The sequence below is a fragment of the Colletotrichum fioriniae genome (genome assembly GCF_027942845.1).
Source record: "Colletotrichum fioriniae strain IMI 355084 chromosome Unknown scaffold_4, whole genome shotgun sequence".
NCBI classification, from domain to species: Eukaryota; Fungi; Ascomycota; class Sordariomycetes; order Glomerellales; family Glomerellaceae; genus Colletotrichum; species Colletotrichum fioriniae.
Window position 1 is genome coordinate 740,800 of NW_027076840.1, and position 26,456 is coordinate 767,255.

General features: G+C 54.6%; 6 protein-coding genes across 6 annotated transcripts; 2 read left to right on the forward strand and 4 right to left on the reverse strand.

Moving 5' to 3' along the window:
- Positions 1–154: 154 nt before the first annotated feature.
- N0V96_004043 (uncharacterized protein) lies at positions 155–1,054 on the reverse strand (the record flags this gene model as incomplete). Its single annotated transcript, XM_053188110.2, has 5 exons — positions 155–228; positions 282–520; positions 616–722; positions 881–953; positions 1,035–1,054. 5 exons carry the CDS (start codon positions 1,052–1,054, stop codon positions 155–157), a joined length of 513 nt encoding a protein of 170 aa, XP_053054072.2.
- Positions 1,055–8,478: 7,424 nt separating this feature from the next.
- N0V96_004044 (uncharacterized protein) lies at positions 8,479–9,201 on the forward strand (the record flags this gene model as incomplete). Its single annotated transcript, XM_053188111.1, has 1 exon — positions 8,479–9,201. One exon carries the CDS (start codon positions 8,479–8,481, stop codon positions 9,199–9,201), a length of 723 nt encoding a protein of 240 aa, XP_053054073.1.
- Positions 9,202–11,132: 1,931 nt separating this feature from the next.
- Positions 11,133–12,142, reverse strand: N0V96_004045 (uncharacterized protein; the record flags this gene model as incomplete). The annotated part of the gene is made up of 2 exons (XM_053188112.2): positions 11,133–12,049; positions 12,097–12,142. The coding sequence occupies 2 exons, from the start codon at positions 12,140–12,142 to the stop codon at positions 11,133–11,135; spliced, it is 963 nt and encodes a 320-aa protein (XP_053054074.2).
- A 1,234-nt stretch (positions 12,143–13,376) lies between these two features.
- Positions 13,377–13,995, forward strand: TVP23 (Golgi apparatus membrane protein tvp23; the record flags this gene model as incomplete). Its single annotated transcript, XM_053188113.1, has 2 exons — positions 13,377–13,656; positions 13,838–13,995. 2 exons carry the CDS (start codon positions 13,377–13,379, stop codon positions 13,993–13,995), a joined length of 438 nt encoding a protein of 145 aa, XP_053054075.1.
- Positions 13,996–14,943: 948 nt separating this feature from the next.
- On the reverse strand, positions 14,944–18,817 carry RAD53 (Protein kinase protein rad53; the record flags this gene model as incomplete). Its single annotated transcript, XM_053188114.2, has 3 exons — positions 14,944–17,622; positions 17,679–18,739; positions 18,787–18,817. The coding sequence occupies 3 exons, from the start codon at positions 18,815–18,817 to the stop codon at positions 14,944–14,946; spliced, it is 3,771 nt and encodes a 1,256-aa protein (XP_053054076.1).
- A 1,959-nt stretch (positions 18,818–20,776) lies between these two features.
- N0V96_004048 (uncharacterized protein) lies at positions 20,777–25,026 on the reverse strand (the record flags this gene model as incomplete). The annotated part of the gene is made up of 4 exons (XM_065757007.1): positions 20,777–22,591; positions 22,906–24,516; positions 24,626–24,837; positions 24,909–25,026. The coding sequence occupies 4 exons, from the start codon at positions 25,024–25,026 to the stop codon at positions 20,777–20,779; spliced, it is 3,756 nt and encodes a 1,251-aa protein (XP_065614220.1).
- Positions 25,027–26,456: the final 1,430 nt, after the last annotated feature.

Sequence of the window (26,456 nt, forward strand, 5' to 3'; positions counted from 1 at the left end):
ATATCACCAAAGCTCGATCGAACCAACGGGCGCGCACACGAACGTCTGTCAGACTCGGAGCAGTTGAGCGTCGGCAACATGTCTTGGCCGCATGTTCCCGAGTTGCGAATACCGACAACTAGCGGGCAACGAATCTCCGAAATCTTAGCGAGCACTAATAGCCTCGGCCGCCCTGGGGCTGCTGAGACGGGTCGGCGTATCCGTAGGGAGCCTGGGGTGCGTAGCCATCTATGAGGTGTTAGCAAGCTGAACCAGCAACAAAGGAGGCATCGTCGACTCACCCTGGGGAAGGGCACCGCCGTAGGGCTGCTGAGGGGGGTAGCCGCGGCCGTAGGCAGGCTGCTGCTGCTGGTAGCCCATGTTGGGAACGCCGTATCCACCGGGAGCGCCTCCGTAAGGCACAGGGGGCGCGCCGTAGCCGCCACGTCCACCGCCGCCGCCGAAGCCGCCGCGGTAGCCACCGCCACCGCGGGGACCGTTGTCGGAGGCCTTATCAACGCGAATAGTGCGTCCGTCAAACCTAGCAAGTTGATGAGTTAGTCGGCTGAAGGGTTCCCACGATCATTGCGCCGGGACAAGCAAGCAATGGAAAGCAGTTTCGCAAAGGCAGCGTACTCGACGTTGTTCATGGCAGCAATGGCCTTCTGAGCGTCACTATCCTGAGTGTAGCGGACGAAGCCGAATCCACGGCTGCGGCCAGTGTCGCGGTCCTTCACAACGACCTTCAAGCAGGGAAAAAATAGCGGTCAGATCTCTCTGTCTCACACACACACTCTCTCTTTTTTGTTTTTACTGGAATGTTGGGACAAAGTGTCTCTCCATGGTTTATGGCGACGCCATTCTCAAGAAAGTTTCTTCGGACCGGTCGATCAGTACTTACAGCTTCCTCAACGGCACCAAACTCCTCAAACTTCTGTCTGAGGGTGCCTTCCTCAGTGTGCCATGCAAGGCCGCTGTTGGAATCTCGTCAGCAAAAGTTTGTTTGGCGTTGTCGACGTGGACAATGCGCGGGCGCAGCAGGGGGGGAAACGTACCCAATAAAGAGCTTAGACATGTTGATGGTAGAGTAATTTGTCTTGTTCCTTGCAGAGAGATTGCTGAATTATCTGTTTGTCTTACGAGTTAGGATCTGTTTAACAAAAAGGTCTAAGGGAGGCTGCAATGCATAAATGCAAGTGGTTTCTGAGTGGCGCCAAGCGGGGTTCTTGATGGCGAGAGAAGAAAGTCAAGGGACGAAAGCGCTCTTTTTGGCACTTCTCGGTTGAGCATGCGAGTCAACATTGGGAAACTTCGCATCCACCTGTGCAGCAAAGAGACGAGGCAGTGTCCAGTAATGGCCTTTGTCACTTGACGATAGCGCGCAAAGTGGCCCGACATGGGCGACAAAGCAAACGTACAATTTCCAGGCCGGAGGATGGCAGTGCGAGATGGGGAGAAAATGGGGTTGTGGGCTGTGTCAAACAAAGAAGTTTGCAGGCGTCGCCACAGGATGCGGAGAAAAAGGAGAAGCAGTCGACCGTTGGAAGAGGCTGAAGTGTACTGATGTGTTGCAATATTTTCCAAAGGAGAGCGAGGGATTGAGGGAAGCGAGATACGGACCTGGTGGTTGGAATTAGGTGGGCGGTGTTGGTGTTGGTGTTGGTGGGAGTGGTGACTGTGATGACAGACGTCAGGATTGGGACTGGGCCTTTGATGGATCGAAAAAAGGAAGGAGGGGTGAGAAGGAGAAGAATGAGAAAGGCCACCTTGAGGGGAGAAAGGAAATGCTGGTTAGCGGGAAATTTCTGAATGGATGGAGGGAAAGGGCGTTGAGGCAGTGCAAAAAAGGGCCCCAAGGCAAGGCAGGTAAGGTTTGGTGTGTATGAGTGTGGGAGTGGGAGTGGAAGGCGAGTTGACTGGACAGGAATGGCTGCCGTAAGGCAAGGTAAGGTAAGGAAGGTAAGGTAGGCAAGGTAGGTAGGCAGGCGGGGTGGGTTGAGCAGAGCAGAGCAGAGCAGAACGGAACGACTTGGATGGAAAGGTCAGGTAAGGTACCTTACTCCGTCACCCGTACTCCGTACTTCGTACCTTGCCTTACACACAGCAAATGGAAGACGCAAGGTAGGAGCGGAACGGGGAACGGGGGTGGACGGGGGACGGGGGAAGGTGAGGGCACCAGCAAATGTTGCCTCTTGCTCTTGCTCTTGCTTCCTGAGGTGCAACATTTTGCATGCGAGGTGTTCTCCCATTTGCGGCTTGCTTGCCGTCGCTGGTCCCAGCCAAGCACTTGTCCGTTGTCTTCCGTGCTTGTCGCCGCCGCCGGCTGTCTTGTTCGGATTGGGACTGGAAGGCGCCGTGCGGGCACGACGCGAGATGGACAACAGCTCGTGGCGGGAACGTGGAGGGGTCCAACGAGTCGGGGCAAGTGGAGGAGGAGGAGGAATGGGGGGTTCAATTCAATTGACCGACGGGGAACAAGACATCTTGAATGACGGCATGCAAGGTACCTTTCCTCGCTAATGACTATGGCCAGGTACAATCGTAAACGGCAAGGTTGGTTGGTCTCGGCCTGAGGCGACAGAAACGGGCAAAGAATAACGTGAAAAAGAAATGAAAAAAAGTAAGATGGAAACAAGAAAAATCAAATCGAACCGTATTCGTATACTTGGAAGAGACGGATAGAGAGGAAAGAATAGAGAGAGAGAGAGAGAGTTAGGAGACGCGTTGAATAACGGTAACATACCTGTTTTTGATTGGTTCCCGGCACTCAATATCTCGAGTCGAATTCCTGTGATGGAGTCGAAAATGCGTTGAGAGAAAAGTCGAGAAAGTGGAACAAAGACGTAGTAATATTCTCAGAGTAGGTAAATGCGGGACAAAAGCCGGTAGGAGGAATCTTCCTCTTCTCCTCAATAAGTCAGACCAAGTACCAGATCCCTGACGATAAGGTAGCAGTAGGCAAGGGGAATGGGGAAGGGGGAAAAAAAAAAAAGAGCTTCGGAAGCAGGGACAGGCGCAGGTCACTGTCGGATTCGAATAATCGCGCTTTTCTTTGTCGTTCTCTCGTTCCTTTTCCCGCGGTCTTCGGTTTGTCCCCCCTCCATCCCGATTCTCAGGCGCGTCCCTGTTCCTCATCTTATATGCGATGGACACAGGGCCCGCTGCGACGACCCCAGCGGCGGCGGCGGCGGCGAAAACGAATGAGGATGAGAAACAGGCCTGGCAGGCCAAGACCAGCGGTATTTCGATACATGCGATGTGAGAATGACAACATGGAAAACTGACTTGGCTGCGGTGAGGATGGCATATAGGCACTCACGTACGGTACCTTGCCTCACCCTGAGAGGTACATGCGTCTTTCTTACAGGCCCGCTTGCTTCCTGGATCATTGCCGCCGCCGCTGCTGCTGTCGCTGTCGCTGCTGGAACGCCGCACACGAGGCAAGGGCCAAGACATCTGGGAGATCTGCCCGGGAAGAGGGACCCATGAAAATCCATCCAAGAACATCTAGTGTGGTGTCAAGGGGAGGGGGGGTCCCTAAGAGGGGACCGCCCACATCCCAAATTCGGCTCTTCTGCGCAAGGGGGGGGTTGTGGAAGGAAAAAGGGCCCAAGGGCCAACGCCCATCAATGTTTCGACCAGAGCATAAGTGTGGTAGCAGGGTTAGCTTCCCCTCCCAAACAAGCATCAAACAGACGAAAAGCTCACATGTACATCCCCGCGATACTTCTGTCATCCATGGCCGTCTTTTCTCTTGCCGCGAGACATACAGCCCAGACGCGGCGCCGCCATTCGCATTAAGTCATTCTGAATCAGTCCAATCCAGCCAAGTGACATGATATTGCCCCTCGTCTGCATGCCGTCCGTCAGACCGTCTTCGAGTGCATGTCTTTTTGAGGAAACACCACATCACAGCTCTTCGGTTTCGATACTGATACTGTCGTTGGCGCCGCGGGGTCCTGCTGTCGCGGCCTGGCCTCGTGGACGTTGTCGCGTTCCGTGGCACTTCAACTCAGACAACGCAAGACGAGACGCACGCACTTACGCACTCGACCTTCAGGCAGCTGCTCTTCTGAGGCGTTTTGTCCATTTTGTGAGCCTTCGTCCGGGACTCATGCCCCGTCAGCAATATCACCATCACCAGGAGCCAACGGCTCGTCGCTCGATGCACACTCCGGTGCCAAGTACCCAGATGTCGAGCAACTCCACTGCTGCCCGTCCTTCAATACGGCTCATCATTGTGCCCAATGTGCTCACACTTGCGGTCGACCTGACTAACCAAGCGCCTGCAAGTATGGTGGGATGAGATGCAGAGACCAGGACCACGGAAAGCTTCTTAAAACCCATGAACCCAGCTGTTGCAGGGTGTGAGCAGGCGAAAAAGGCTTACTACCGGATCGTAGGCGAGGGGGAAAAGTTCGGCCATGGGAAATCAGCCCATGATGTATGATCTAGCTGCCCCTCCTTGCAGCCAGTCGAGAAATTCGCATCCGCACAGACGCCGGCGCTATTAGTCCTTGAGGAGCCGCTAGATAGACGATGGTCGAGCCGAAGCTGGCAACGCCGAAGAGGGGCGCCATGAGAGGCATAAGGTAGAGACCGTCGGCAGTCAGCCAGGATTTCTGGAAGTTGGTTGAGAAGGAAGAGGGAGGACAATCGACAGGGTGGTATCCTGACAGCAGAAACAGATTGGCATCTGTATCCGCCATGACTGCTGGTCTTGCTGGAAACACCTGCGCGGGACGACAGGCTTGGCCTGGTCACTTGCGGACGCACTGGACCAAGAGTGACATTCCTATTCGACCCCACACTTTGCACAGCCTCCTTCGACCATGCCCAGTTTGAAGCAAGATGAACATCTTGGAGCTGCAACATCATTCTCCAGCGTCCACCTTCTCCTGAAAGTGGAGTCTCCTAGTGTTGCACCTCGCTGCAGAGCCTGCAGAACCGGTTCTCGACTCGGCTTGCATTCCAGATGTGCGGCGTGACGGGCTCCGGGAGGCGGCCAATTCTGACTGATGCTCGAATGTGCGTCCCTATCCGTTTGATCTCGCCCGGCCAGCATATTGCGACATTCGCCGTACCCGTGCCGTCGCCGCTGCCCTTGCTACGTCTTAGCGCAATCGACAATCCGTTTGCTGACATGTTTGTACCCTGCTGCTGGCGGCTGTGAGTGCGGCCTTTATTCCACACAGGCGTCCCGGAGAAAGCCTAGATGACTTCGATCGTCTTCTCAGTCGTCGAACTTGTCCATGGGTGGTGTCGGTCTGTAGTCCGTCCCTGGCTTGTCGTCCAATGCGCTCCAGGGATGCAGCCATTTGCTCTTTGTCACGCTATCCTCGTCAACCTCGGCTTGCCGTTCCGCCGTGACCTTGGCCTAGATGCTTCTTTCTCATGCGCAAAGAGGTGACCAAGTAGCTTCCTAAGGCGAGAGTTCCTTTGCCGGCATCAACTACTCATGCGAGGCGACACGCGAAGCAGTCCGTCCTGGGAGAGCTCCAGGGCCAGCTGCTGTTAACAAGAAGTCGGTAAGCAACCTCTTTTTGGCGCGCAAAACGCTCAATGCCGTTGTCCCCTTGAGGTTCCACTCCCCGCGAGGCACTGACCAGCGAGAGGCCCATGAGCAGCCTTTGCGATGTGGGTGTATTTGGTGAAGTGTGAAGTCAACCTCTCAATGTGGATGCATCTTGTGGTCCAAGTTCTCCATGCTAGTGGAGCTGGTCGATCTCGTGGAGACATCGACGGCCGTCACTCCCTCTGTCGTATCGTCAACTTGGTATGGCCATGACAGCCCCTCCCCCAAGTCACGCACGGCGCACAAACAACCCCTCAACTCTCTTCGACGTTCGACCTCGAGACATCCGGGACATTTGGTACCTATTCGCCCGACAATTGCCCGCTTTGTGCGACGTGAGATCGCAAGACTAGACAACCCTGAGCCGCTCCGCCAGCGCAACAACGACCAGTAGCAATACGCCTTGGCGACGTCGGGCTCAGTCATATTGGTTGCCGTCCTTGCGACTCAGACTTTCAGCTTAGTTTCATCGTGAACAATCGAACAGCGCCGTCCTGAATGAGCTTTGATATCAACTGTATGATGTGACGCAACGAAGTGTCGACAGCTAGAGAACCCCATCAGTAGGGTCTAAAGTGGTGGAACCTCTAAACTACGTACCCATGGAAGTATAGCCGCCGTCATATGTCGCATGGGCCAGCGATTACGGGGACCTAAGTCGAGAGATGGAGGGGCAACTTGGCCTCCGGAATGCCACCAGCAGGAAACCTAATGCACATGTCCGCGATCTAGCTGGGAATACCAAGGTTTGGGGTTGGCTCCATGCTCCCGCACCGTTTCGATTTTCACACCGCTTGGTTGCTGCTCCCATGATGAGTTTTTGGCTTTCGCAAGTTGAATATACGTAGGTATTCGACGCATGCCGTACAGTCGAACGCTCGCTCGATGCGGGCAGGGCTGGCGGTTGAAAGGAGCACGGGGTTGTTCTCTGGGGATCCCAGTGACATTCGAAACTGCCAGGGACCGTCTATAATTAAAAGGTCTTGACCGGACGACGATGAAACTTGCTGCGCCTTCTTCGAGGTCCACATCCTGATTTTTGGTCGCAAAAGCAAAGAGCTTGTTAGGGCCAGCGTCGTTATCGACACATGTAGAGAACTTGAGATACCGCTGCGCAATGACCTGTCCGGGGGCGCTCTTGTAGCCACGTGCGTCGTCACGGACGATACGACCCTACGAAATGCCTCTTGAGCTGATCTCCAAAGCTACTTGCATCCGGCTGCATGCGATTTCTTGGATACCCGATTCCCCGACGATTCGGCATTGTCGCCCAGAAACTCTCAAAGAGAACGGGGGGTTGGCGACATCGAGCCTAGAGACAATGTAATAGCTTCGGGAAACTCTGGCAGACTCGTGCTCCGCGTCTTTTCAAAGTCATGTGATGAATGCAGGCACATCTTCTTGCCGCCCTATTTGCATCGATGTAATATGGACTTGTTGGTGGGCCAGGCGTGGAAAACGTGCGAGATTCGGTTTGGCGTATTTCGTGGCCACGGGCACAGGAGCCTGCATGTCCAGCTGTCAAGCATCTGTCAGGACGGCTTCCCCCATCGCCAAGGTGGTGCTATCAATAGAACTCGGCCGGGTATTCGATACAGGACATGTTCCGTCTCTACAGGGCCATGTCTTGGCATCCTGAGACAGCCGCAACTTGAGGATCGCGTCGACTGCATATCAAGTGCGCCGGCCAGCCGATGATAGTTGTCTTCTGACCCAAGAAAACAAGGCGGAATGGGTTGGTATCATGGTGCCCGACGATGCCCTACACGCCAGATTTCGCGCATTGAGTTGTGCCAACTTGTTCCATCTGCCACCATGGGTGCGTCGAATCACGGCTTGGCCAAATCAGAACGAGGTTTGAGCTACGGTCTACTTGGTCGTATCCGTATGAACAAGTCGCAGCTTTCTGGGAGGTTCGCCAGCGTCGTGGGCAGGCGCTCATCTTCTCTTCAGATCACTCGTCTCAACGCCGGTACCCTAGGCACGACGGATTTCGCACTCGAAGTTGGCCTCTTATGGTTTACCCGAGTGATGTAGTCCAAGTCAGCTTCAAGGTAGGCGGTGAGTTTCCCTCGCAGTCGTGAGAGCAAGTCACCGAGATGGGAAAGCTTGCAATGCTCAGGAACCCGTTCGCGCAGTGGCGAAAAGCTGCTCAACAACTTGGGCATGGACGAGACTGCCATTAGCGCAGAGTCTTTCCGAAGAGCATCTTGATGTCAGCAGGCCTACCTTTGGAAAGCTTGCATACTAGGTGGCACCAGGTCCATTGGATCGGCGGGAACAATGGTCTCTAAGTTGTGTGCGAAAAGATATTGTATTGGAAGCTTGGAGACTAGAATCGACAATCTTCAGATTTCGAGTGAGGTTGAAGCCGGCCGGCCCACTTTCAAATAAGCAGGGCAGGTAATTAATGGAAGGTATTACCGCACATCAGATTAGGATGGAAGGACCTTGGCCTTTGGGCTAGAGCCTAGAGGTTAGTGTTTGCCCTGTCTGGTTTGCACAGCAATCTTAGCGCCTATTGTCAGGTAAACCGTTCCTTCCCATGTGGGAACATCAGTCGACCTCTTCCATTCCGCCTCTGAAGCGAGCTCCACAGTGCCCTCCCTCAACCTACCTTACGTGAGCGAGGTACCTCTCTCTCTCCGCCTGACAACAGAAGCGAAGGAAGGACCAAGTGAGTTCGGAACTGGGAGAAGAGATGTCATCCTCAGGGTAACAGATGTTATGTGGATAGCTATTGCCGGCTGTGGGCCAGTTCAGGTTCCCCCAAGAATGCGCTTTCTAGAAATATGTTTGGCGTCGGGCTCAAGCTTCAAGGCTGGATTCCTCCAGACTACGTGTGTCCGCCATAGTTTGCTCTTCTGAAGTTCCTTGAACCGTCAATCTCGGTGAGCTCCAAGGCTCCGCAGAAACAGAGTACGATGGACAGACGTGCGGCCAAGGATCATCAACTAGACCTGCATCGCCGCCAGTACGGCCGCTCTGGCGACAGACACGTCGCATCAAGGCACACACACCTGAAAGAACCATGGACAGGCCGTTCTAGATCGAGAAGGGTGGACAAGGCTCCGGATAGCAACGTAATCGAAGCCGCCAGAAGTGGCAATGGCATTGTGGAAGAGTGGCTTGCCAATGTCAGTCGTCGAGGCGTCGTCGATGCTGGAGAGTCCGCAAACCGACTACAGTCAAGTCAGGATAAGGATAGTGCTCAGACTCCAGGATGGAGACCGCACGGCATCTCCTTCCCGAGCACTATTCGAGGTGGTCATAAACGCGTCGGATCACGAGACAGTTCCATCATCCCCGAGCCGATGACGAAGAAAGCCAGGCCGTCTACAGCGGTAATCAGCCATGGCCCCAGCCATCGTTCTCCCGTGACGCGAATCACGGGGTTTCCCATATCAGCAGATAGTTCTCCGCCCAGATTTGAGAAGCGGACGAGACACAAAACAAGAGAAGATCGTTACGATTCTCGGAAGAAACCCAAGGGAAAGCGACGGAGAGCCACTGAAGAGACCGTCACGCAGTCCGGAAACGCCCCGAAGAAGCCAATCGCATTGGGCCGAGATGTCATGAGCAACTTCCAGCCTGAAGCCGTTCTTAACGACAGACTCACAGTGAGCAAGCGTCAGATTTCCGAGTAAATCTTTGTTAACGAATCTGCAGCTCCAGCCGTGCCTGACGCCAGGCCTCTTTCAGAATGGGCGGATATCTTCGCCAAAGCCTGGTAAGCTACGATTACCTAGATGCTCAGAATGCGCCACTGATTGTATTAGTTGCGGAGCTAGCCTACAACTCCATGATTTCTGTCGAGCAGCCTCCTTCACGCGAGTCCTCGTGGCAACGACAGCAACGCTTAGAAGCCAAAGCCAGACAACGGCGAGAGATTGAGCTGGTGGAAGCTTCAGCCTTTCTTCGTCGTAAGGAGATACCTGCAACAGTACACCCAGTCATCGGCCGAGAGCGACCTCGTGACGGCTACGAAGATCAGAAATTGGGTTATCAATTACCTGAGAACCTTCCGGCCTGCGAAAATCGTTTGTCGACTAGAAGCATTACGGCGTCAGATTCGTTGAGAGACGACCAACGCGACCATACACACGACAAGACCTACGTCGCGCCAGCTCGGCATGATCGGTCAAGCAGTAGAGCTACGACCTACATCACTTGGGCCACCAGTGGCAATCATCAAACATCCCTACCAGGCAACTCTTTCGACCGATACCGTAGTAGTACCCCTGGGCCGATTAGAGAGGCGCTTCGAGAGACTGGTATATTCGATTGTGCTGGAATAAACAGAAACGCTCGTGTCTCGTCGCATGATTCGCGTCGACGCAGACAAAAGGTCCATCCTGACGGAGAGTCCAAGAACTTTGAACCTTCCCGTGAACAGCCGATGATTATTCGGTATTTGGACAAGGGAGTCATGACTACAGACGAATCGCCGCCTAGCGTTTTGGAGCAATCCAGGAGTTTGCTAGCCGCTCGCGATTCTTTTGCGCCAAAGAGCACAGCCGATACGAGAGCGGAGGTCTTGGTGGGCGCAACTACACAAGAAGCGTTGAACGAGCCGTCTTGCGGAGAAAGACACAAGAACTCCAACGAAGGGTCCTGTCGTAAGACTGCCACTCCTGCGACGCGAGCATCCACGGCTATGCAAGCGTATTTGGTGCCACCAACCATCGACCTCTCTGCGAAAACAAAAGCAACACTAGAGAATAATATCCAGGAAGCACAGACGATCACACCAACCATTGCTATAGCTACTGTGTCAGTAACTGAAGAAAGTGACGTATGTGCTAAGGGTGACGCCGAGCCCGAGCATGAAGCAGCTGTGGACCAGTCTGATGGGCAAGTTTTGGCGCCAGAACTGCCTGCGGTGCCTCCAGTACCTTGCTGGCAACATATAGGAGCCCCAAATGCTCAGTATCCGTCTGGGGGAGAAGAAACTAACCGCTCTGCCTTCCCCGAAGAAGAAGCCCTTGACAACAGCCTCTATGATTATCTAAGCGACGAGATTGATCACAGGGAGGAAACCTTCTGGCAGCCACGAGTGTTTTCACGGGCGACATCTCTGGTCAGTCAACCAAGAAAGCCTCATCATCTCTCTCGCCCCCAAACAAATGGCCATGGTTCTATGACCAGATTCAACCCATCTCAGTTTCAACCGTCGGAAAGCGTAATCAATTTCATTACCCGTGTCGAACAAGAGGTACTGGGACCTGGGAGCTTAGAATACGTAGACAACCCCCCTGACGAGGCTCGCATTTGGCAGCATGATGATCGACTTGAAGTGCCTTCAGACACATTCAGAGGGGCTCATTCTCTGATACTTCAGGATGCTTCGATCAACCGACACCTGGCAGAACCCGGTCGGCGGCGCCTGGAAGACGCATCTGACCGGTGGGAAGGGCAACCGTCTGAGATCGGATATTATGGCGAACGACCCGACCATGGTAGTCACCACTGGGCACACCAGCAAGTAAAACAGCCGGAGGACGAAAAGTATGACAAAGATGAAAAGGAGGAAATGCTCGCCTTCTGGCGGCCAAATTACTTTCATTAGCGGCGTGGTCTACTCGGGCTGCTGGTCCTTCCATTTCGTTCGGAGGCTTGCCACGTCTATATCACATCTTTCTGCTTTGGCAATTATCGCTTTCGCCTTTCCAGTCACTGGTGCGTCGATCATCATGCCGTCCAACGTCCAGGCTCCACGGCCCGCTTTGCTAGCTTTCTCATCTGCGATTGTAACTCGCACTGCCCACTCGACCTCCTTTTCGCCAGGAGCAAAGAGTTTCTGGACAAGCTCCACCTGGTTTGGATGTATACATTGCTTTCCGTTGAAACCCATGGACTTTCCCCCGGTAGACTCCTCTTCCAATCGCTTGAGGCCTTCTTCTCCCTTGTAAGAGGTGCAGACAAGGTCGATAGCGCTAGGTAAGCCGGCGGCCTTGGCAGCAGTTACAATGGCGGAGCGGGCGTAGAGGAATTCGGTGAGGGATGGCGTTCTAGTCAACGATAAATCCAGGGCAAAGTCTTCGGCCGCAAAGACGAGACCGCTAAGATATGGCGACGCTTTGCAGATTTCCGAAAGGTTCATAACCGAACGTGCAGATTCGATCAAGGCGATGATTTTGATGGGATTTTGTGATGTCGCCGTGTGTCGTTCAGGGGCTACATGACGCAAAACATCGGTAACGTAAGTCAAATCGGCAGCAGAGTTGACTTTGGGAACAACGACAGCATCGATATTTGGGAGCGAGCCTAGAGATGTCAAGTCGTCCAGAGCAAACTTGGTCTCCACTGCATTGATTCGAACAGCCAATTCGGCTATAGCAGACGGCCGCGACTTATGCTTGGAGAGGAAAGCCCGGAGCTGTCCTCGAGCCTCTGACTTCAATGAGGGTGTCACGGAGTCCTCAAGATCATATGTCACGTTATCGGACTTGAGGCCCAGCGACTTGGTCAGCATCTTTTCGGATGATGAGGGCACTAGACTTGTCAGTTGAAATTCAGATTACTGGAGTCGCTGTAATCACCATAAAGCAACGCCCGACGGACAATTGAAGAAGACCTTGCCGCCATGATGGATAGATCGTCGGATGCAATGCTACAACTTGGGATTGTGTAAGCCGTAGCCTATCACTCTTGAATCGATAAAAGTTGGTTGAAGCAATGAATGATTGTTTATGATGTTGAATAAGGTGATTGGTAAGTCTAGACACGACGAGCCGCAGCTCTTGAGCCTCTGGCGCCAGCAGGTCGATGTTATTTTAAGGACCAATACTCGGTAACTCGAGTTCGGAACGGCTAGCTCAAGTCGGCTACTTGGATGCTGCCCGCACCATGCAGCGAAGCTGGGGTGCATCTGATGATGTAATGCGAGCACTGCTCAGGACTGCGTCGTTTCTGCCGGGATAGACCGCCAATGGACCCCTGAACATCGGGAGCGCTAAGAATGGAACCCATGCACCAACCGGCCCCCTGGCGGAATAATTCAGCCTCCACTCGCCGAACAGCTTACCGTAGCTTCAACGGGTCTGGGCCAGTGAACGCGCTTGGGAGGACAGCCAAGCTGGAATCCACGCCTGCCCTGCGGCCCGCGCATTACGACAGCTGTACCGTAATGAGTTTCTGGCCCTTTTTTCGAACAGTGCATCCCTCTCGTCCCCTCGACTGTCATCAAAACCACGACATGCGCACGACGACGAAGATTAAGCCAAGCCCCTAATTGCGTCGATATTATCTCCCATTTCGACCAAAACCCGAAATTGAGCAATTGAAGTTTCAACGATACGATACCTACCTAGTGTGACGGCCCCCCAGCGAAACGAACGATCGTCTTAGTCGACACCCCGAGATGGAATCCCAACAGCAGCAGGATGCGCCAGGCTCCCTGAGCTGGCGGTTGAGCTCGCATCCCATCACCCTCTTGACCTTTCTTGCATTTCGGATATGTTAGTCACCCGTCAAGCTTCTGGATCATTTCTTGACTGCATTTCTCTTGATTGGAACCTTGACTGACATGCTCTTGTGGGGGAACAGCAAGTGTACTCGTGTACTTCCTCGGTCTGTGGATCATCAGAAGCATGTACGTCGTCGCAAAGCTCCCCCTTCCCTTCTCGAACCTCGAACCGAAACCAATCCTACAAACCACCTCGACCTTTCTCGAGCTGTTGTCTTCACCCATCAAACATGCCCTCTGAGCCAAGATAACTCGCGTGTACACACACTCCCGCGGGGCGCTTCTTCGCAACAAACGCTATTCCTTACCTCCCCTCCGTTTTGCTAACCATACCTCTCTTCCCTAACTAGGATCATGATCTTCATCATCACCATCCTCCTCCTCGCCGCCGACTTTTACTACCTCAAGAACATTGCCGGCCGTCGACTCGTGGGACTGCGGTGGTGGAACGAGGTGGACGTGCAGACGGGCGACTCGCAGTGGGTCTTTGAGAGCAGCGAGCCCGGCACCAAGACGATCAACCCGACCGACAGCCGCTTCTTCTGGCTCGCGCTCTACGTCCAGCCCGTCCTCTGGATCCTGCTCGCCGTCTTCGCGCTCGTGAGGTTGCAATTCCTGTGGCTGCCGCTCGTTGGTGAGTTTTGCCTTTGCTCGAGAACATGATCTGCCTGGTTTCTCCCGTCATCCCTTGAAGATGACGGGGTGACGTCTTCTTCTTCTCCGGTTTTCGGCGCGATAATACCAAAGTTTTCCTGGGTGAAAACAATGTCTCGATTGTGGAGCAAAGCGTTGCTAACTCTTGTTGTGTGTCCCAGTCATCGCCTTGGTCCTGACCATCATGAACGCCATGGCCTTCTCGAGATGCGACAAGTTCAGCCACGCGTCCAACATGGCCGGAAGCGCCCTGTACTCTGGCGGTCTGGCGGGAAGCATCGCGAGCGGCATGGTCGGCCGCCTCTTCAACCGTGGTTAAAGTCACATAGCTAACCCGGCCCCATTTGGGTCAAGAGCACGATCCTTGGGGGGGAGGGGGTGTATTGGAGCAAGGGCTTGGAAAAGACAAAGCACAGCCCGTTTCGCCGCAAGGTCCGGACGAAAAAGCGGTGAGGTTTGTGATTATTGCTATACCCAGCTGTATACTAGATATGTAAGCATGACCGGGAAGGTGTTTTCGAATGATCAAAGGCTTTTTATTTTTTATTTTTATTTCTTCAAAGACGTAGCATTGTGTGTACTGTGAATGGCTCATTGTTCTTGTACGAGTAGGTGAGGCAAAGTGCAACCTCTCTGCCTCGCAGCTTTCCGGCAACGGTGATGGATCACAAAGATGGTCGTAGCTAGGGGACACCTATGCAATACACTCCGAGCCAAAACGGAACCAAGTAAAGGTTGATCCACGCCTCAGCTCCAACATGTTACATGCAAAGCGTTACACCTTACTAATCGATGAGAAGGGGGATCCCAAGGAAACTCCCGTAGGTCTTGGTAAGACTGTTTTATTTTATTTCTTCATGAGTTTTGTTTTCTTCATACTCCATCTACTCTAACCCGCTGTCCCTTTATCGCTTTTCTTTTCTCATGCCAATGAACACTGCAAGAGCCCGGCATAGCCTCCGCCGCAATAATCCAAACCTTTGAAAAGAGGACTGACGCTGCGGCGATTTGCCGTTAAGCATGTATGGAAACAAGTGCTGGTTTGTGAATCTCCTACAGAGACAGGAAGAGGCGCCTATACCAAATAAAGCTGTCCAGAACCCTTACCATATCATTTCTCTTCATCCCCACCCCCCTGACTGAACTCTTGCGATGACTCAAACTTGATGTCGACGTCGTTCTCCCCCATGTCAAACATCGAGTCTGCCGGTATCTGCTGGGCACCTTCGCCTGGATCACTGGAATCCTCTTCGTTCTCGAGTGACTTCTAGTTCTTCGGACTGCTGCTCGCCTGCTCCCCCAGCGGCGACGGTACGCCGCCACCGCCCGGCGTCTGGGCCCTAAGTACAGTAGCAGCCGGCGCGCTCGCGGGACTCCCCCGCCTCGGAACCTGGTTCCTAAGCGCGACGAATCGATGCGCCTCGAGCCTCTTCTCCTCAAACAATCGGCTGCGCTCGCGCTCCCTCTCAATATTCTGCTTGCGCTCTTCAAACTCCCTGTCAACCTCGGCAAGCTTGGCATTCTTCTCCGCCGACGTCTTGAGCTTCTTCTCGTACCGCCCGCAGACCTCATCCACTCTACGCGCAGTCGACGGGGGCACAAGCTTGGGCGGCGCGTCATCGGGTCGCCGACGTGCCGAGTCGCCGTAGAAGCAGCGGAAAGTAACCTTGGTCTGGCTCGTCGTGTCGGCGGCGGTGCCCCAGACTACAATCTCATCGCCATCATACAGCTGGACCCAGTTCTTGGATGGGCCAGCTGGGTTCTTGCAGTCGTGGGACATGAGCAGAACTCCGTTGAGCAGGACGCCGTTTGTCGCCTTTGTGGACAGATAAAAGGCGAATCCTTTGCCGTCGGGACTCTTGTCCCAAGGATGCTTGGTGACGTCTTTGGAGGGATCGTGACCGTCTTTCCATAACAGAATTTTGAGAGCGTACTTAGGCACTCGAATCTCCGTCTTCTGCTCGTAAATCACCGTGTTGGTCGGTCCACGACCCCATGACAGCAATGAATTGGTCATGGGGACCGAAATGTCAGAGACCACTGACCCAGGGGCTGACTCCAAGACAGCGACGGCACGTTTCGGTCCGTCGTCAGAAACAGGCACTATTATCTTCTGTGTGTCTGGAGGAAGGGTGTCTGGTAGCGAATCTTCCTCCTCCTCTTCTTCTTCTGGAGGTGCTGTCGCAGGAATATCCCATTCCATACCCTCCAGCACTTTCCTGTCGTCCCGCTTCAGCAAAGCTCGATTCGTGTCGTCAATTGTAGACTGTTCTTCGGCATGCATTGTGGGAATACTACTGTTTGGCGGAAAGTACTTGAAAGCCAACTCCCATAATGGAGTCTTTCCCGGACCAAACTCCTCTCCCCGGCTTTGAGCTGCCTTTTTGAACGTCTCGTATTGTAGTTGGGTCATCTCGGGGTAGCGGAGATGCCACGTTTCGACATTGTTCTTCCAAAAGTTCATCTTGTTGAATGGCCCGTCTATCTGGCGTCCAGACTCCAACCTTTTAATCTGCGGTACTGACGCGAGCAGGCTGTACTCCTCCATCTGCTTCTCTGCCAACGCGTCAAGGTTGCCCTCCGACTTCAGGCGCTTGAAGATTGGCTTTTCACGCGGTCGCGGTTCGAACTCGTCGCTTGTATCGAACGATGGCGGCTTCCTTTTACTAGTGGTGAAGAATGAGCCGTTAACTTGACTAACGTCCGCCGACTTCATCTGGATATCGCTGCCGAAATCGGTCGCCCCTAGACTTTGAGACGCAACATTTTCAACCAGACTTCGAAGTTGATCCGCGGACTGGCCATTAGCTGACGATACGGACAATCGGACTCCGCCGCTGCTGGGCGACTTTTTGCCGATGATAGTCGAAACGTCACCAGAATCGCAGCTGTCCAGTATTTCCGTCTCTACACTCTCGTTGCCGAGAACGCCCGAGTCGGCCACTGGCAGATTTAGTCGATCTGCCGGTATCGCTCCCTTGCTTCCCACCGCAGACATATTCACCTCTCCAAACAGTCTCGGACCAGTACCCTGTCCACGAGGGCCGAATGTGCCGTTCTCCTTTTCCGAGTCTTCCTCGAGAAAGTCGTTGACAATATCATCGTCCACCTCGTCCTCTAGTGGTAGTTCTGTATCAGGCAGATACCCTGACTGCCCTTCTTGCAGACTGAGTTGGGACGCAGTGACCTGCAGCTCTTCATCCTCATCGGTAATTTCGTCAAAAGACTGGTCGTAGTTCGTCACAGATCTCAGCCTGTATGGTCCTAACCAGGGATGTGACTGAAGGTCGCGGACAGTCGCCCGGCATTCTGGCCGTTTCTCCAGCATGTAGCACAGGAACTCGATGCCTTGCCTGGAAACATTCTGTCGCACCAAAGGAACCGTGTTAAGGGGCACCGTCATGATGGTATGCAGCAACTCAGAGTAACTGACACCGTTGTTAACTGGGTACGGGGGGCGACCTGTCAACGCATAGAAGAGCACGCCACCGAGCGACCAGACATCAACGGCGTGGTCGTACCGCTGTCCAACCGCCGCGCGCTTAGCTCTATTACGAGGGTGTCGGCGGCCGTCGTCGTCGTACTCGGCATACTCCGAGTATACCTCAGGCGCACAATACAGTAGCGTTCCACAGAATGTCCGGAGGAAGGTTTGTTCGTTATCGACCATCTTGGAGAGGCCAAAGTCGGTTAGCTTCACCTCGAAAGGGTCAAGCGATGAAATGAGAATATTGTCTGGCTTGACGTCTCGATGCGTAATGTGATTTTCGTGTAGATGCGCCAAAGCACTCAGCAGCTGGGCTGCCATTTGCTTGACATTAATCTCATTCAGACAGCCTCGGCCGCTGATGAGCTTTCCCAAGTCACCGCCTCCGACGTACTCCATGATGATGATGAAGAGCCGATTGTCCCAATCGAGATGCTCAATGTATCGTACAATGTTCGGCTATTTGGAGTTAGAGGGGTTCAACATAAGAAAAGGGGGCGTGTTGTAGAACTTACGTGCTGAACCTTTTGCATGATTCTCATCTCATTTTCCACCTTTTGGTCCAGGACACCGTTTTTGATGAACCGCCTCTTCTCTAGTTCTTTGGCGGCGTATGGGACACCGTCGAACTTGGACGTGACCTTGTACACGACCGCAAAGGCTCCCTTGCCGATCTGGCTGACCCGGTTGTACCTACCGGACCCGTCCCAGTCTCTCGGAAATCGGTCGACGTTATCTTGCGTGGTTCCGGACGGCAGCGCTATCCGCCGTGTAGTGGCTGTCTGCGGTCTCCTAGGAGCAGAAAACAAGTCGACATGCCCACCAGGACCCGGCACCAATGTCTCGTTGACGTCCGACGCGCGCAAACCTTCCATCCTAGCAAAGTATCGCTGGAGTTTAATGTTGTACGCCCTTTCATAGTCACCCACTCGCTTCGGCATCCTGACCATGAACTCGAGGTCGTGCTGCTCGTTGTGCATCAACACCTTGATCTTAGAACCGTGACTGAGCACCCTCTTCATGTCGCACTTCTCGTTGGGGCTCTTGGGCTTCGAGCGCAGCAGCACCTGGTCGACAAAGGTCCCGTTGGTTGATTTATCCTCGAGCATGACCACACCATACTCATTAACATAGATGCGAAAGTGAACGTTGCTCAGGCGTTTCATAGGGTCCTTAAGAAAGCAAATATCGCACCGAGCCCCATTCCTGCCAAACAGAAAACCGCGAAGGGGATCCTTGGTCTCGGCCGACAACCTCAATATGATTGCATGTTCGACGCTGGGAGGCGTCAGCTGGAATTGGTCGGCCGTGTCTTCCCTTTCGTAGTCGGGCTCGACGGCATCCGCTTCCGCCCTGCCGACGACATGAGGCGAGCGTTCCCTTGCTATGCGTTCTACTTCGCCTCTAGCGGACTTCGTGTGAGGGTAGAGAAGGCAGACAATGTCGGATATGTCCTCGTCGGAGAAGCCCGAGTTCTGCTTGCCTATGCGGCGCGGATCGAGAACATTCTGGGTAGCTGGGTGGCGAAGAGGGGGCAAAGGGTCAGCGTCCTGGTCTATTGGGTCTACGGCGACGACTTTGCTTCGGGTCCAAGATGAGATGAAGTGAAAGGGCATGGCATACCTTGGGTGGGCTGCGACCCATCACCCTCCATTGGGACCACAGGATAGGATAGAAGCTGGTCAAGCTCGTCTAGGCTGCCGTCGTCGACCGCAGGCTGGGGTTGACGGACGGCCGGCGCTGGAGGGGCGTCGGTCGAGATGCGCGGCCAGGAAAGATGAATTCGCAGCCAAAAGGGAGGAGCTGGCGATGCATTTACTGAATGTGGGCGAATGGGATGGTAATCGACGTTGGGATTATAGAATGATGTCGATGTTGAAGGATGTCAAGCAAGTCTGTACTATTTGCGCCGTAGGCTTCAAGGGGGAAAGCGTGGGACTCGGTGGTTCGCGAGGGCGCCTCGTTTCTCGACGTTCGATGTAGGGGGGTGACGGTGGTGGTAGTGGTTGTGGTGGTTGGGTATATGTTCGTCGTGGGTATGCGCGTCGTTCGCCAGAAAGTTTAGAAATTCGGAGGAGGCAACCCCCAAAAAGACGTCGGGGTACCTTGCCTTTTGCCTTATTGCGCTGTAATCGATAATGCGATGGGCGAGGTGGAGGGGTTGTATGCAAAGTCGATCCCCGGTCACCCGGCAACGTCGTATCTCTTTATAAATCAAGGGTGCGAGGACGTCATGACCAGCCCAAACAGGTACACACGGGGGGGGGGGAGGAGTATTAATGAGCAGAGTGACTAGTTAAGCCATCAAGTATGGGAATGGCAAATGGGGAACATGTGGAAAGAAGGACAATAACAATTGAAAGGGTCAAATTTAGGCAGCGCGTGGTGCTTTCCAAACAGCGCGTTGCAAGTCAGATGATGCAGAACTTCCTAGACCCGCGAGGCGTGGGCGGGCATGCGCGTGAGCGTGAAGCGTGGACTCGACCCCCCTCGAGAACACAAAAGAAAATGTCTCTGATTTTGGAAAGATGCGACGAGCCACTGGCTGGGGGTGGTCCTCCCGCCGCCCGGGGGGCGTTGAGGGGTCTTGGTCCCGTCCCGTCAGGTCCTGTGTAATCAGTGGCCACGAGGCGGGAGGCAGCAAGAGCACCCGCAGCCGCTGTCAGCCAGTCGGTGCTTCGAAACCTTAGGTACTTGGATTTTGAAGTCTCCACTAAAAAGTACACAGGTACCTAAAGTATCGGGCTCTGACTTACACGGCAGCTGCCAGCAAGGCGCGCCAAAAGACGTGACAGTCAGGAGAAGCCAGAACGCGTCCCGGGGCCATGTGATTAGACAGTACCTTAGTTAGGTACTCCGTAGTTGAAGTAGCGATAAACTACGGAAAGGTAGCACGGTAGGTACAGTTACAGAGACACAAGCTTTGGCAGTCGAATTGAGTTGCCGATGGCCCCAGCTCTGTCCCAGACCAGCCACCTTCATAAATGCCTAATTTCTAAATGGCCACCTTCTTCATAAGGCAGGTACTCACGAAGAGTGAACTCTCGAGTGGGAAACATCTTCACCGACTACGCATGTCTGCCTAACAAGGGAGGAATTTGCTTCGCCGATCCGGACCTGATTTTGCCCGTGCGCAGGCTTCAGGGCCTACTTCCCTATGTTCATCACAACGCATACCCATAAAGTAGTTCACCACTTTACGGCAAGCAATCTCGACAAGCTGCCACCTCGAACTCAGGCACTAGGCAACCACAGGAAAATCTTAGAAACTCTCGTCTTGTTATGTTAATTCTTTCTCATCATTTATGTTCGGCCGTCTCTGCTAGTCATCAATGCCAACCGTCAGCCATGCTATTACCCAGCCTCTACTCAACAAAAGAAATCCCAGATGCTTGTCCTGTCTAGGACCAAAAGCTACAACCAACTTTCCTATGGTTGCAGTTACGTCTCTCCAAACGCCTTCCATGTGGCCGTTCCTGATGATGTTACACTCGTTCCAAGACAAGGGCACATTGCCCCGTCTCCTGGTATCTACTCAGTCAATAAAAACCAAACTTCTGCTTCTCTCTCCGTCTGTCTCCTTCATCTCATTGTCCCTTCTTCAATCGCCCTTCTAAAACGCCTGTCCCTGGTATGTCGCCGGGTAGGCTTGTCCACGTCCACCCTGACGAGGGCCCGGGGAGTACTGGCCCTGCTGCTGCTGTTGTTGCTGCATGAATCGGGGATCCATCATCTGAGGTCCGGGTGATTGGCGACCCTGGCGCATGGCCATCGGGTTGGCATAAGAGCCTCCCTGGCTGTATCCGCCTCCTTGGCCGCCAAAGTTGCTGACTGCACCTCCGTAAGTGCTGGCCGCGCCGCCGCCGTAGTTACTCGCGGGGCCGTAGCTGCTGCCCTGAGCATAGCCAAAGTTCTGCGCAGGCCCGGTTGCGTATCCGTTGGGCTGTCCCCTCGGCTGGCCCATTTGGCCCATTTGGCCCATCTGACCCATCTGTCCCATCTGGCTCATTTGGCCAACAGACATGTTGCTCTGGGTGTACATGCCTTGGGGAACCATGCCTTGAGGAGACATGGGCTGCTGTTGCTGGGCATACATTTGTTGTTGTTGGTAGACCTGCTGTTGCTGCTGACGTTGAAGCTGCTGCTGGTAGACCATGGCTTGTTGCTGTTGGCGCTGGTTGATGGCTTGCTGCACCGCCTGCGTGTTCATGCCCTGCTTGGCCCGCTGTCTCTCCTGCTCACGGGCGTGAATGGCGCCGACTAAGCCAGCTCCCTGCTGCTGCTGGTTCGCATTACGGTTGCCAGCCATCGTGATGAGCGGCGAGCCCGTCATGCGGGCGACGTGCTCCTGTTCGCGAGCCGACAGGTGAGATGACACCTCACCACTGCTAGTCATGTCGAGAACGGCGTTGGCGCCGCGGGAGCCGGGACGCTGCAGAAGATCTGCCGAGCTGCTGCGAGAGTGACGAGCGAGCATCTCTTGAGAGCCGCTTCGGGTCATGGCGGGAGTTGGGGTCATCGATCGCATAGTGAGGATGTTGCCAGAGGGCGTCCTGTTATGGGCGTACATGGGAGCAGCCGGCTGGGCAGCACGCTGCTGGACAAACTGCTCAGCGCTCATGCCTGGGCCGCTAGGAACAGCGGCGGCGCCAGGTTGCCAAGCAACCTTCCTGACCGTATCCTCAGACTCTTGACGGTTATGGCTGGTGTCATTGCCGGTAGGAGACTTCAGCGCCGCTGGGGAGAAAGGTCGTTGAGGGCCGGGCATGGCTTGATAGGTCATGGGCGTAGGTGTCTTGTTTCTTGCGGGTTGATTGGCTCCGTAGTTGACGGTAGGCCCAAAGTTCACATCAGGAATGGCGAACTCCCCATTGTCAGAATCGGCGCCACCCACAGTCTTCAAAACACCTGCTCTGGGCCGCTCAAAAGACTTTTGAGAACGCTGTGTCTCACTCGACTTGCGGCTAGCGTAGTCTGGGCTCGCAGTTGACGATGCGTCGTCGTAATAGCTGGCGTCACTCCTCTGCGTCTGAGCCCTGTTGATCTGCTGCTCGGGAACCGGTGTCCGCTGTCTGGGATCGCGAGGTTGGATTTGCTGGAATCCCGCTTGATCGATAATGTTGTTGCCCCAACTGCCACCGCTGGAGGCCGAGATGGGGGTCTGTTGCTGAGGGCTTCTCAGGCTGTCCGATCGAGCCGGCAACGGTTTGCGCTGGAAGGCAGGGTTCGTGTCGATTCCGGGAAGCGGGACACCGCGGCCCTGAGCCCGAGGATCTCTACCGTGCGGAGGTGGCGGTGGTCCCATCGCCTGAGGGTTTATGCCGCGGTTTCGCATTTCCGGAGTAGGCACTCGGCCTGGTCCACCCAAGGGGGGAGTTCTTGTTCCATCGGGTCGCGAAAAGTTGCTGAATGACGGCTGAGGACGGATCTGAGGGGGGTGTCCATCGACTGGGCTTCTCATCTGCTCAAGGCCTTCCAAGTGTTCAGGAGGAGGAGGGGGTCTCGCATCTTGAGGGCCTCGACTTTGAGGGTTAGGAGGCAAGGGGCCCTGAGGATGAGGACTAGGGGGGCCGAACGACTGCTGGGCAAGGGGCGATCGGGAACGCTTCTGGTTCATGGGCGGAATAGGGGGCGGGAGACCACCGGAGGGAGGGGGGTTTGGTTAGGGGTCAGAGCTTCACGAGACATAGTATCGTTAGCAGTGCCTCCTACGTGGTGGTCGGGATAAGCTTGAGGATGTACCAAAGGACCAGATGGCGCAGCATCCTCCCCACTCCTCCGCTCAGACGACGCATCAGATGGGCTGTCGGGGGGAATCACGAATCCTCCTGCCTTTGTCAACTGGGAAAGGGTAGTGTTTGACAATCGAGTAGTAGCCCTGCGAAGATCTGGAGAGTGGTAAGGCTTGCCCGCAGGCTTGGAGTTAGGACCGTAGTTGAATGCAGGAGGAGCGGCAACAGGCTCTGGCGACTCCATCTGGCGCACGGTTCCCTCGATCTCTCGCACCGGTGTGCTCCGAGCTGTGTCTTCCTCAGAACTCTGGGTTCCTGAGCGAAGGATACCTCTCGCAGGAGGCGGGTCACGTGCTGGTGAGGGGCCTCTGGCTGGCGAACGTGCAGGTGAGTTGTTGTAGGAGTTGCTGTATGAGCTGTCGTAGCCACGGTCCTCCGGGCGCTGGGGTGTGTGACCAAGCAAGTGAGGATCTGAAGAATTGCGTGCATGATTGGCCTTGTTCATGATACCAGCCAATGAGGGAGGTGCACGAGAAGTCGTGACAGGCGTACTCTCTGAGCGGTTGGGGGTGCCCAGTGACATGGATCGAGAAGACCGGTTTGAAATGGCATCAGAGGCAAAGCCGACTCTAGGCTTGGCTGGCACTGGGCTGGAGGTGCCATTGCCGAAGCTAAGACGGTTGCTCTTCTTGCTTCCACTTCTTTGACGCATGGCTTGGGACTCATCCACCGCATTCATTCGCTTACCCGTAAGCTCCTTGAGCTTCTTTCTCCAATCACGTTCCGACCAGCTTGAGCTGCCTTCTTCCAAAATCAGTCCAGTGACGTCAAGAATCTCGAGGTAACCGTATCTGCGGTGCTTCGGCATGGCGAACATCAGCGACCTCGGGTCGAGGACACTGGCCACGAGTCTGCCGGGGCGACCATAGAGGCAGAAGGTGTCCCAGGTAGGGAAGAGGAAGCGCAGCAGCATCTCGAAGCCGCTGACGGCAGGGTGAGTTTCGGGCATGATGAAGACGAAGCCCTCGGTGGACGACGGCGGGTCAGAGTGGATGGTGATGTTTCCCTCAATCTTAAGGAGCGTTGATGCATCAATCAGCGACTTGGCCTGCGGGTAGATGGCGTAGGAAGAGTAGGCATCAGTAATGGTGGCGATGGGGCGAGCCTTCTTTTGCTTCTTGCCGTCCTTCTTGGTATCGTAGAACTTGATGTCTCCCTTGAGAATCGGCGTGGAACGATCGTAAGGCGACTTTTTGCGCATCTCCTTCTGTGCCTTTGCGTACTCCTTCTCGTCGGGGGGAGAAATGACACACCAGCACCGTCTCCAAGGAACTCCGGCGCCGAAGCGCACACGCACCCATTCCTCGGTCTTGAACTTTTGTCTATCCATGATGAGGTTAATGTTGTTGAGAGACTTGCCCTTGCCGGCGATCAAGGCACCGGTGTAAGCCTCCTGCAGCGTCGAGTGCTCGTACATAGCGAGCCTGATGCCAGCAGTCCATTGTATTAATGAATGGTGGGAGTTGAAGTGCAGCAGATAACGGTTCCTGCCGGCAGTTGAGACGCTGAGGATATTCTGCAGCGGCTGTTCGTCATTCGATCGTGTTGGTAGGGATTCGATCTATACGCCAAGGGCATGGTAAATTAGCACTCGATCCATCCCCCGCACCGTCGTACCTGCCATTGCTGCCAAATCTGGCTGGGGGCACGGCAATCGGGGCTCGACATACCATTTTGATCGAAGCGTCAGTCAAGTTGATGAATTTTGGGAGGATCTCGCCGTCCTCGCCAGCAGCATCGAGTTCTGCTGCGTCCCATAGCGACAATACGGTTCCGACAAGCTGAGCGAAGCACTCAGTCCAGGTGCGGTCGGGATTGGGCTTGCCCTCTGTAAATTTGGTCAGAGATCGGGTCCGAGTGTTATGCGCGTCACCGCCAGCAGCTAAGGTAGCTGCAGACACAAAGGCAAAATAAAGAGCACTAGAAATAAAATTAAACAAGAACAAAACTTACGTGTGTTTTGGTCGTCCAACTTGAGAAAGTAGCCCTCCTGGTACAGCTTATTCGCATGGCTGTTCAGGAAAGTGAAGATGGGCTGAAGCTCGGGAATGGTATCTTCGTTGATATCCATGAGGGGCGGCTGGTATGGCATTACCATCGAAAGTGGGCGGGAGGAGCTGCGTTGGCGGCCAGTGACGGATCTAGGGCTATTTACGGGCGAGCTGTTGGCAGTTCCGTTGGCGGGCGATGACGCATATTCGGAGGGTGGACGCGCAGGCGAAGTAGGGGTCGCGGGGCGCTGGCCGAAACTGGCGGGCGGTTCTGGGAAGGGTTCTGTCTTTTGGGATTGAGATTGTTGACGTTGATGTTGTGTTGTCGGTGGATTTGAAGTCGGGTGTGACTTAAGGTTGTATGGAGGAAAAGGTGTCGCCGCGTCGGGGGGAGGTGACGAATTTGGAGTTGGCTGGTTTGTCTTGCTGCCGTCCTTCGAAGTGGCAGAAAATTGGGACATGAATGAGAGGACTGTGGTGCCCACGGAAGCGGATTTGGTCAGCATGGTTGCGCGCGCGTCTCTTCTCTCTCTCCTTCCAAATCCACACAGCTACACCTCAGTAACACCAATACAGGCAATTAAAAAAAACCAAAGCCACTGGGTTATAAAAAAGTAACAATATCGCCTGGTGCCCGACTAATTGGCCAGGACCACCAACTGGCCGGGGGTGAGCGGATGTGAGGGGGATTGCGAAGGGAGGAGCGCAAGGGGAAGAGGGGGGTCCCCGGCGGACGAGCGAGGAGGACGACGGATGGTGAGGATGGCCGAGCAGGGCGATACTGGGGCGGACGGGTAGCGGCAGGGAAGACAGAGGTAGAGTAGACGGGAGTATTAATGGCGAGGACGAGTATCCGTACGGATGGTGAAAGGCGAGACTGGGTTCAGGATTCTGGTGATGCAAATCCATCCAGGACCAGCTGAGAACAGAAAACAAGGCCGGGCAAGGGTATTTGATGTAAATGCCGCCAAACAACAGCATTGCGCAGTAAAAGGGATATTGGGCATATTAGGATTGGGATGCACGCCAGCAACACGCGCCAGCGGGCAACCAAAAAAGCCTCCTACGCATGATGGCCCGGTGCCAGCCTGCAAGGACTGGGCTGGGCTGGGAAAACTTGGGAAGAAGGGGGGGGTGTGCCAACTGCAGCAACCTGCGCTAAGAAGATGGGAACTTGGGAAGACTATGCGATGAGCTGGGAAGGGAATGTGGGAGCACGAACCTCGATTACGGCCCATCTTTGCGAATTCGCTCGACGTTTGCCAAGCCAGCAACCATGCAACCAAATTACTGAGAGACAACCACTTGCGCCGTGCGCGACCAATACGGTCTTGGATGAGCAGGACAAGCCTACAAGGCCCCCTCTAGCCCGTCGAGACGAGGATGCGAGGAATGGGCAGAGATGCGATCGTGCGGGAGGGATTCGGGGATTCGAGGGTTTCGGAATCGACAGCTTCGGCCCTGGGACTAGCGCAATTCCTCTGCCTTTCTTTCCTTACGTAGGGTGAAT